The sequence below is a fragment of the Prosopis cineraria genome, unplaced genomic scaffold (assembly GCF_029017545.1).
Source record: "Prosopis cineraria cultivar Desert tree isolate PC_DT_omini unplaced genomic scaffold, ASM2901754v1 PC2, whole genome shotgun sequence".
Taxonomy (NCBI): domain Eukaryota; kingdom Viridiplantae; phylum Streptophyta; class Magnoliopsida; order Fabales; family Fabaceae; genus Prosopis; species Prosopis cineraria.
Window position 1 is genome coordinate 39,519,488 of NW_026555333.1, and position 11,954 is coordinate 39,531,441.

Genomic DNA, 11,954 nt, shown 5'->3' on the forward strand with positions numbered 1-11,954 from the left:
TTATTTTTTAAATTGCATCACATATTTTTTTTAATTAAAAAAATAATGGTAAAGTTTGATATTGGGTTTCTTGTTTGTTCACAGTTTACTTGCCGTCTGTCAGTCTGCCGCTGGTGTGACGGTGTCTGGTAACGGGACTAATTTATTGCTTGCTAAGTGTTTGATGCTAGTTCTTCAACATCAACATCAATAATAGTGTGGCACAAAGCACTACTACTTTTTCAACTTATCAATTTGTTCTTGACTTATTTAATTATTTCGCTTGTCACGTTTACTAAATGAATTTTTTCTTTAAATAGATTTCCTTAAGAATCTTAATAGGAAATAGTAATCGAATTGTGTTAAAGTCTTCTTCACAATAACAGATTACAAGAAGCAGTAGTCCATCTATATTGCTGATCAATCCAAATTCTTTGAAGTCACAAAAGTAATTGGATATATATATATATATATATATAGTTAATAAAAGAACGCGTGAGATGATGTTCAAGAAAAAACGTAAGTATCTTGTCTTCGGCCACCCCATGATTGGAGACCACTTAATTTAATGTGTCTATTTATATGGGCCAGCTCCCTAGCTCCCCCTCTCCCACCTCTCTTCTTAAGGGCCTCTTCTCTCTTATAGTTAGGCCATGGAAATAGAGCAAGACATTGCTGTGGCCCCCTGCAGTGGAGGCAGAAGTACTGAGAGAGGACTGTATCTGGTGTGGGAAGATTTAGCTGTGGTAGTTCCAAACTTCGGCAAGGGACATACCAAGAGGCTGCTTGATAGGTTGAGTGGATATGCTGAGCCTAACAGAATCATGGCCATCATGGGACCTTCTGGTTCTGGCAAATCCACTCTTCTTGATGCTTTGGCAGGTCTCTCTCTCTCTCTCTATCCACTTCTCTCTCCCATTGTATGCGTGTGCAAGATACTTCAAGCTTTTTGTGTTTCATCAGTTGATCATGCAAGACAACATAGCTTGAATCCGGTTTTATATCAAAGCAAGTCTCTTTATACTTCTGTGTACTGCACATGTGCCTGGACTACATCAAATTGCTTCTTGTTTTCTATTTTGATAACTTGTTTCCTCCGTTCATATCCAAACACGTACAACACTTGGATTACATTCAATACAGCAGAATGAGACAAACAAAAGATGGCTAATATCTGCTATGCATCTGGAAAAATAAAATCTCAGTTTCTTTATTTTTCTTCCTGTTTTTCTGCTTTGGTGCAGGGGAGCTTCATTGATATGATCTTCATGTTATTGCTCAGCTGGTTGTTGACATTTAATCGCAATATTACAATTCTAATCTAACCCCTTTATTTGTGGGGTCTGTTTCCTGTGTTATCATCTTAAAGACAATGTGTTGGTTCATTAGTATTAGTACGTTGAGGGCTGTGTGTCAGAATAAAGAATTCTAGGTCACTCGTTTAAATAGTTCTTAACTGTTACATATTTAATATGCAAGATAGAAAATTTTCTCTGGCCCGAGGTTTTTTTGCCTTCCGTGGTCGAAAGGGACAAGTTATATATGCCCCTACAAACAAAAATGCAAATCAATGCGTGTACGATATTTTTATTCGAAGAAACATCTTCCTGGTACATGGTTGAAGGTCTCGCAGATGTGCCCATTAAAGTAAGACAAACATACAGAGAAATGAAGCCATTGAATTAAAGTAAAGCAAGAGATTTACGCACACACTCCCTCTCATCTTGTTCCTGTTTGAAATGCTTTACTTCTTCTTCACAACCTATGAAGCTGCAATGCTTCAGAAGGACAACATATTTTAAATTACAAATAGTGTCACATTATTCAGTGTTTTTCTTATTCTTAATCATGAAAAAGCTTGTTTTAAGGATTTTTCAACAAATGATTCTGGACATGTTGCAGGTAGGCTTCCTGGAAATGTTGTCATGACTGGGAATGTGCTAGTAAATGGAAAGAAGAGAGGAGACCATGGAGTTAAAGTAAACTGTACTAAAATTTCTCTCAGTAGTTTATTTTATTTGAGAACTTCCCTAAAAAGCTGTGCTTTTCTCCTCTCTGAAATTTTCAGGCTTATGTGACCCAAGAAGACATATTGTTGGGAACACTAACAGTGAGGGAAACAATATCTTACTCAGCAAAACTAAGACTTCCAAGCACCATGACAAAAGAAGAGGTGAATGACATAGTGGAGGGAACAATTCTGGAACTGGGTCTTGAACAATGTGCTGATAGGCCAATCGGGAATTGGCATTTAAGAGGTATAAGTGGTGGGGAAAAGAAAAGACTAAGCATAGCACTTGAGATCCTCACAAGACCTTCCCTCTTGTTTCTTGATGAACCTACCAGTGGGCTAGATAGTGCCTCGGCATTTTTTGTTGTTCAAACCCTGAGAAATATTGCTCATGATGGAAAAACTGTTATCTCCTCCATTCATCAACCAAGCAGTGAGGTCTTTGCACTCTTTGATGATCTTTTCTTGCTCTCTGGTGGTCAAACTGTGTTTTTTGGAGCAGCCAAAATGGCAGTTGAGGTGCATTTATTGTTCCCGGATATTTGCTTTTGCTTGTCGGTTTTTACTTTTCAGAGTAACTACTTTTTCAGGCTAAAAATAGGGTAACTAGTTCTTCTCGCTTGTCTGCGTTTGCATTACATATCAGGAGAGTGTCATCTAATGACCTTCTAAAAATATTATTTACAGTTAAGGGTTTTGAGATTTTGAAATTAAAAAAAAAGATCATAATTGTTAACTGAAATTAAATTTTTTTCTTAGTTAATGTTTTTAGCAGTCAACTTATATATTTTTAATTTCTATCTTTCATGTTTTTAATATTGAAAAATATTTATCTTTAATTCTTTCTAGTTCAAAAATTATAGAAAAAGAGTATTTGAAAATGCTACTGAAAGAACTAAAAAAGAATTATTGAAATTGTTAAAGATAACTACTAAAGATATAGAAGATTAGTATTCAAAAATTCAATTAAAAATTTTTTAATCTTAATTAAAAATCATAATCTTTTTTTGAAATGTCATTTTTTGTGGGGGTCTTATTTGTAACCAATATTTTCAGAAGGTCCTCAAGTGTCATCTTCCCTTACATTGTGTCAATGACATGCTCATTACATTAATTGTGACAAATAATTGGGAAGGTTAGTACTCCCTCATATTTTATTTATAAGACATATTTTAAAAAATATATTTGATCTTATTTATAAGTTATGATGTGACTTTTTAAATGATATTTAAAATGTATTTTTAAAATTATCCTTAATAAAAAAAATTACATGATATCATTTTTTAAATTTATTATATAGAAATATATTTAAAATTTTATATATTTTTATTTTTTATATTTTTTTATATTGATATTAAAGAGGTTGGTAAAAATGGTTTATAAAAATGACAGGAGTAGTTTAAAGAAGTTCTAAGTAACTTGGACTTTGTGCGCGCGCACTTACACGTGTTCATGATTTATTGGTCAGTCTAAATATACCCACATATGGGACTAATGAGATTGATCATGCTGGAATACCGGCATTTCCATACTGACATTTTCTTTTTGATCTGAGTCAACAGTTCTTTGCCAAAGCAGGATTTCCATGTCCAAGTAGAAGAAATCCATCAGATCACTTCCTTCGTTGTATTAATGCAGATTTTGACAGAATCACAATGACCATGATGGCATCTCAGAAAATACCTGTACGTATGTCCTAACAAGTTTTGCTGTCACATGTCGGATCTCGATGAGGCTCTTAATTTGTGATTTATTTATTATTCATGGAAAAATACTCTTATCCTGAAATCCAGCATTTTAGTGTTTCAGGCACCAAAAATAGAAAAAAAAAAAAAGAAAAAGAAAAAGAAAAAGACAAAGAAAAAGACAGAGAAATCCAACATTTTAGTGGAAAATTGATTTAAGTTTTACTGTTCTGACATGCTTTTCCCCTCAAAATTGCTTACTATCCAATTTTGTGAATTCAGGAACAAGATAATCTATCAACTGGAGAAATCAAAGAAATACTTGTTGAGAAATACCAATGGTCAGAATATGCTGCCACAGCAAGATCAAGAATAAAAGAAATCTCAAAAACTGTAAGTTGTCTCAAATCTTGTCAGTAGCACTTTATCAAACTTCAAAAGTGTCTTGTCTTCTCTTTGATGGTTGGTTCAGAGAAGAACATGAGACAAACCTAGGTGAAGTCATATTCATAATTTCCTTATCTTAATTTGAAGATAGTCAACACTGAAAGCAAATTTCGGCTCCCAAACTTAGAATTCAAAACTGAATTTTCAAGAACTCATGCTCTGTATCCAAGAGTATATTTTATCTTCTCTATAAGAATAGACAGTGAAGGCTAAGGAATTGTGTTGCAGGGACAAAAAGAGAGTGAAAGTAAAAGCAAGGACCAAGCCAAATGGTGGAAGCAGCTGTCAACATTGACTCAGAGATCTTTTGTGAACATGTGTAGAGATGCTGGATACTACTGGATAAGGATAATAATCTACGTGGGCTTATCTTTGTGTGTTGGAACTGTCTTTTTCGATGTTGGAACAAGTTATAGGGCAATTTTCGCCAGAGGATCTTGTGGTGCATTCATATCTGGTTTCATGACATTCATGTCCATTGGAGGCTTCCCATCTTTCATAGAAGAGATGAAGGTATGAACTGTTTGATACAATTTCAGAAGGCTCAAATACAATTCTTAGCAGCCAAGTATAGTCAAATTTTTTATTTGATCCATGTAATGAAAAGGTTGTTTCTGAATATTTAGTGACTATATCATCTAGATAAAGATGAAAGGAGAAATCAAAACATTTATATCATTAGATCATACTTGGCGAAAGAAAGGGTTTATTCAGTTCACAAGACATTCTAACATATTATTTGACAACAATTGCGAAATACTCCCATGCATCACGTAGGTGTAAAGCCATTAATAAAGATTTGGCCTTTCGAGTTACTCATTTAGATCTTGCATTTTTTTTTTTAAGGCTGGAGTTGAAAAAAAACATGTACAAAAGATTTCTACATAAAGGGGCCTTTAAGCCCAACTTGCATAAGCCCTTTAAAGTGTTTGGCCAAAAAAAAAAAGCCCTTTAAAATGGGCTTAAACTTAACCCTTTTAAGCCTTGTTTTTTGTTCCTGTATGTTTTTCTTTTATTCAACATATGGTTGAAATTTTTAAAAAATTGTTTCTTTTATTTTAATTTTTGAAGTAATATATGAAAATGACGCAATTTGTTAAATTGTATGTTAGTATAATTAGAAATTTAAATAAAAATGATTATTTGGGATATGAGGGTTTTTGAGCTCTTAAGGACCCTTTCTGATAGACGTGGGTGAATTGCTGATTTATTCTAAAAGATGAATTCCCTAACAAAGTAACATTATTAACCACTTCCAAACTGACACCAATTCCCACATAATATTAAATGACCATGTATGCAAGCCGTTTCATTTCTTTGTTTGTTTGAAGAAAAAGCTTATGGCAAGGCCATACAAAAGAAAAGTGAAGGTACTGACTGATTTGTAGATCAAGGGCCAGGAAAGGCCAACAATCACGCAGAGCTTCATTAAGAATTATATAATCTGCTTCCATGCATGCAAAAACAAAGGACATGAGAATACAGTTTTGGTGTTTGTGAAGTTTTCATTTGTTAGTTTTTTTTCTTTTCATGAAGCAGGTGTTTAAGAAAGAAAGGCTCAATGGTTATTACGGCAATGCAGTCTATGTTCTGTCAAACTTTCTGTCTTCTCTTCCTTTTGTGTTCGCCATGTCTTTCGCTACTGGGATTATAACCTTCTATATGGTTAAGCTTCATCCTGGCTTTTCTCTTCTTCTGTATGGATGCATCGATCTTTGTTGCTGTATTGCTGTTGTGGAGACTGCAATGATGATTATAGCTTCACTCGTTCCTAACTTCCTAATGGGAGTCATAGTTGGAGCAGGATATGTTGTAAGAACTCATATAAGCTTGAATGTTTCACCCACATTTATTTTTGGGAAGGTGACATTTAAAGAGACTTAGAACATTAATCACATTTAAGAATCTTGAATTTTGAAATTTCATATAAGCATCATGGTCCTTGGCTGGAGTTAAAAATTTTTTTTTGAGTTAATTCTTTTCAGTGCTTATGTTTGAGATTTTCAATACTCATCTTCCACAGAAACATTTCAGCAATTAATTTTTCAATTTTTTTTAGTAGTCATCTTAGATGTTTTCTATATTTATCTTTTATGTTTTCAGCAGTGAAAAAAAAAACCAAAAGTAATGGTCCTTGGTTGGAATTAAAATTTTTCAGGGTTAAATTTTTTTTCCAATACTTATGTTTCATATTTTCAATACTCATCTTTTATATTCTACATTATCAGTGCTTAATTTTTCAATTTTTATCTTAGATATTTTCTATACTCATCTTTTATATTTTTCAGTTCTGAAAACAATAAACAATAAGTGTCAAAAATATGGAAGATGAGCATTGAAAACATTTAATATGACTATTAAAAGTTAAAAAAGTGAAGATTTGAATATAAAAAATGTTAAAGATGAGTACTGAAAATTTTGAAGCTAAGTATTGAAAATATGAAAAATGAGTATTAAAGAAATTCACTTAAAAAATTAAATTTCAGCCAAGAACTATAGTCTTTTTTTAAAATTTCAAAATTTCAAGATTTTTAATTGTAATTGATGTTTTTAGAGAGCATTTAAATGCCCTTTTCTCATTATTTTTAGTCATCATTTTAGATGATTCAGGTTCAAGTTCTGTTTGTGAATATCTGTGCGTCTTATGCAGGGTGTCATGATGATGACTTCTGGATACTTCCGTCTACGTCCTGACCTTCCCAAAGTCTTCTGGCGTTATCCAATCTTATACCTCAATTTTGGAGCTTGGGGATTACAGGTATCTCGAGAGTTATTCATCTATATTCTCAATGTTATGAAAATCGGATTATTCATTTGAAATATTAATTTATAATTCAATAGTCAAATTATTATTTGAATTGTGGTCAATAATAAATTAATATATTTTAAATATTATGTATTTAAAATAGAAAGAAATAATCATGCATAATAACAAAAATGAATATTGAAATTTCAAACAAAATAATATGCAATAAAAAACATAATATACATCAATATTACATCATTTTCATCTAAATAATATATAATTATTTCACAATTTATAATTTATAACTTCAAAATATATACATATATACATAATGCATACATATTTGTTGCATTTTTTCATTTTAGAATGCTTATTAGGTATATGTATGTATAAATTATAATTTAAAAATATAAATTTAAAATAAAAATAAAAAAGTAATATGCCTGGTTCAATCGGTTTTGGCTAGCTTTTAAATTTTTTAATTTTTTGTGATCGAACTGAATTTGGAACTGGTTCCGGTTTAACTAGTTATTTGTTTGGTCTTGATAAAAAAATAACAAAATGAATTGGGGTTCTTTGTGAAATTTTCCCCAAATCAAGTGGCATGTCCACCACTCATTAGATGGAGTGAAAATGTTCAGGCCACCAAAAAAAAAAGGGGCAGAAAGAAAACACAATATTTGGATGGATACAAATTGAGAATTTTAAAGTAATTTCACCTAAAGTAAAGAGATAAATGGGCAATTAGATATATATTGATCATTGGGTTTGTATCTCTGTTACAGTAGCACGATGATGTAATGAGAGAAATAGATACATGGATAAATAGGCCTCCTAAGACCTATCCCATTTACCTATTTGTCTCCTTATGATCTAATGATCATTGCCTTACTTTCGTATATCTCTCTCATTTTTTCCTTTAGTTGAAGTCACTTTATGATTCCATGTTGGTCAGGAAACAAATGCAAGAAAGAGTGAAGTATATTAACAACTTTACTTAGCCTACCCAGTGATTTTGGACAATGCAGGGTGCTTACAAGAACGACATGATGGGGTTGGAGTTTGATGGAATGAATCCTGGAGACCCAAAAATAAAAGGAGAATTCATCCTGAGAACCGTGCTTGGCCTTCAAGTTGATCATTCAAAATGGTGGGACTTAGCTGCAGTGGCACTCATTCTCATATCCTTCAGACTTTTTCTCTTCCTCCTTTTAAAGTTCAGAGAGTTCTCTTCACCTCTGCTTCGTGAAATCTACACAAAGCAGACTCTGCAACGCATCAAGAAGCGTCCTTCTTTCAGAAAAGCTGCATCATCTTTGTCCTTCCCTTCCAAGAGACACCAGCATCCCTTGTCTTCTCAAGAAGGTCTCACCTCCCCAATTCATTAGATGCATCAACAATCCTTAATCACTATCACGCTAAATCAGAAATGGACCATCTCAACTTCTTCACATATATATATATATATGTGTGTGTGTGTGTGTGTGTGTGTGTATATGTATATGTCTGTGTTGCTGTGTTTTAATTTCCTTTTGAGGAGAAAATATGAAGGAGAGAAAAGTAAAGAAAAAAGACATTTTCCCTCATTTGCATAAAGTTTTTCTTTTAGTTTCCCCCTCTTTATCGGTGGAAATTTGGAGAAAACATGGCTGAAAAATGTCCTTTTCTTCTAGTTTTTTGTCTCTTATTTTTCTCTCCTATATTTTCTTCCCTAAAGTTAACAATAGCGATTATACTTTGTACCCCAATATTATAAAAGTGGGTAATACAGGTTGTAGTAGTTACATTCAGAAACAGTGTTGTGGCAATGGACAAGAAAAGCCTCAAGGAATGGCTACATGAAGTTGACATAACTTCCCTTGTGTGCATTTTTCGTTCAGTGAGGTTTTTCTAAATTTATTAATTTCGAGTCGGTTGTTAGCTGACAACTCATATATCACTGCTTAAAAATATTTTCCTTATTGTAACTGATAAACGTGTTTATTGTAGATTTAAATTTACAGTTGCCTAAACAGTAATTACAATAAAATGCATGCCATGTCATTTGTTTTTCATTAAGACAGAAAAATTTGTGTGGGTTTGGATTTGTTGGGTACGCATCAGAGAATGGAAATGGATCTCAACGGTGGTTTTATGGGTTTGAGTCATGTAAGGGTTGTTGGACCCAGTCATTCAATGTGTTCCATTTTCCATTTTCTTAATATGAAAGATTTTGTTTTTAAGAAATTCTAAGCTACACTTAGTACCCTGTTATATAGGGAAACTCGTATTGAAGGACCTTTGAATACCTTTATGAAACGGAGAGAGCAGAAACGAAAGACGCATAATGGAGATGAAACGGAAAGAACAAAAATGGGAGATGCATAATGGAGCACAATAAACTCTTTGTAACCTCTCCTTAATTTCTATAACCTCCCTTTTAATTTAAGCTTCAGTTTTTCACGATTCCAGAACTATAAATAGGGCCCTTTGGTTATATAAGGAGCTCAAACTTGAAAGAATAAAATTGCTTATTTTCATTCGGATTCTGTGCCATTTTGGTATCAGAGCAAGGTCCAGAGAGTGAGAGAGTGAGTTACAGTTGAGAAAGTACGTCGGAAAAGAGAGAGATTCAGTGAAGGAGTCCCTAATGTCTTCTCGTTTTGAAATCCAGGCCTTTTCTCAAAAAACTAACATCACCATCGCGCTCAGGAGGTCTGAAAACGTGGAACAGGAGGTTCCCCGTCGCCGGAAAATTCATCACGCGCCCACATGCGCCTTGCCGGAACAACACGCGTCGACGCTGTCTTCGCACGCGCCATTCCAAGGTAGACAACGATGATGTCATCTGCCACGTCATCTATCTGACTGGTCAAACGTAGGTCATCCAATCGTTCTCTGCCACGTGTCACTTTCTGTCGCGTCACTAAACCCAGTCAGCTAAAATTTCCAAAAGTTACATTTTCGCCCCAAATCTTTCAGTAATTCCATATTGACCCCAATATTTTCCTAAATTCCATTTTTACCCCTAATCTTTCCTAAAATTACACTTTTGCCCCTTTATTTTACCTAAATTCCATTTTGACCCCTATATTTTCTATAAATTGAAGTTTGACCCCCTTATTTTTTTAAAATTCCTATTTTTTCCCTAGCCTTTCCAAAAATCCCATTCTATCCTTATATCTTTTCAACGTCTCCATCCGTACCCTAATCTTTCCTATATCCCTAGTCTTGATACCTATCCAAAATGCCTCCAAGATGTAGACATGTGCACGAGGTTGAGATAGAAGAGATGAGACGTAGGATATGAGAGTTGGAAGCCACTGTGGAATTGCAGCGAACTCAGTTAAACAACAACAGAGAAAACTTAGAGGGAGATTCTGGAAGAAGCAGTTCATCATCCACCGACAACTGCCGCTGTCCACGACAACAACAATTCCACCCTAATGATATCAAGGTCAACATTCCTGAATTCGAGGGAAGACTCCAGCCAGACGAGTTTGTAGATTGGCTGCAAACTGTTGAATAAGTATTTGAATACAAAGAGATTCCAGATACGCAGAAAGTCAAAATTGTCGCCCTCAAACTCAAGAAACATGCTTCTATTTGGTGGGAAAACCTCAGACGGAAGCGGGAACATGAGGGAAAGCGCAAGATTGAGACTTGGGAGAAAATGAAACGCCCGCTCACCAAGAAATTTCTGCCAGATCATTACCACCAGGATAATTTTATCCAGTTGCAAAATCTTCAATAGAGATCTTTATCTGTAGAAGAATATACTAGAGAGTTTGAACAACTCATGATGAAGTGTGATATTCAGGAGAAGGAGGAGCAAACAATAGCCCGGTACCTTGCAGGCTTAAACACAGATATCAGTCTTCCATGCGTGTTGAGAAGCAGATGCCCAAGAGATCCACTTTCCAACCTTTATCCTCTAGGGGTTATCCAGAAGGCCGTAAGGTAGAATTTTAGCAGACCAACTCCTCAAGCAAGCCACAACCTACTGCTATACACAAACCACCATCCAATGCTGCCAAGGAATTTGGTTCTAAAGTAATCAAATGCTTTAAATGCCAAGGATTTGGCCACATTGCTGCGGACTGTCCTACTTGAAGGGTTGTCACCATTCGAGAAGGATCAGGGTATGAAGCGCTTAAAGAAGATGAGGAGGACACTGAGTTCTACGGCACTGATCCTGTATATGACGAGGAGGTCACACCTGCTGATCAAGGAGAAGCATTGGTGCTTAGACAAAGTCTGCATATAACAGTAGTCAAAGAAGAACCTTGGCTACGACGCAACATTTTTCACACTCATTGCACGGCCCAAGGAAAAGTTTGTAATGTCATTATTGACAGTGGAAGCTGTGAAAATGTAGTATCTGACTACATGGTGGAGAAATTGAAGTTGCCAACATAAGATCATCCGCAACCTTACAAGCTTCACTGGCTCAACAAAGGGAATGAGGTAAAAGTTTCTAAATAATACCTTGTGACCTTTTCTATTGGGAATCGATATTGTGATGAAGTTTTATGTGATGTTATTCCCATGGATGCATGCCACCTTCTCTTGAGGAGGCCATGGCAATATGACCGACATGCTATGCACAACAGGCGAGCGAACACTTATTATTTTATGAAAGATGTTATCAAGTTCACACTAGCGCCTCAACCACCCAGTGAAATTAGCCAATCTTCAAGGGAATCTAGTGTCTCTAAGCCGTTAGTGTCTTTGTTGACTAAGGAGGAATTCAAGGTGTCGAAATCCGAAGCCCAAATGATGAGCTTTATTCTGGTGCTTGAGGTGAACGACGAGATAGCCAATCCACTTGGAGTCATTTTGCTATTGTCAAAATTTTCAGATGTAATATCTGATGAGATACCACCAGAGTTGCCTCCAATATAAGACATACAGCATGCCATTGACTTCGTTCCAGGAGCATTCATTCCTAATAAGCCTGCTTACAGGATGAGTCCCCAGGAACATGTCGAAGTCCAACAGCAAGTTGAAGAGTTATTGAAGAAAGGGTTAGTTCGAGAAAGTTTCAGCCCTTGCGCTAAACCTGTTCTTCTAGTACCTAAGAAGGATAGAAGTTGGAGAATGTGCA

The 11,954-nt window shown here is 34.9% G+C and overlaps 1 protein-coding gene across 1 annotated transcript; it reads left to right on the forward strand.

Annotated features, from left to right (window-relative positions):
- The first annotated feature begins 584 nt into the window (after positions 1-584).
- LOC129301495 (ABC transporter G family member 12-like) lies at positions 585-8,662 on the forward strand. Its single transcript, XM_054940061.1, has 9 exons — positions 585-861; positions 1,882-1,958; positions 2,048-2,509; positions 3,553-3,675; positions 3,958-4,068; positions 4,351-4,635; positions 5,662-5,934; positions 6,773-6,880; positions 7,897-8,662. The coding sequence occupies exons 1-9, from the start codon at positions 633-635 to the stop codon at positions 8,254-8,256; spliced, it is 2,028 nt and encodes a 675-aa protein (XP_054796036.1). The 5' UTR covers positions 585-632; the 3' UTR covers positions 8,257-8,662.
- The last annotated feature ends 3,292 nt before the right edge of the window (positions 8,663-11,954 follow it).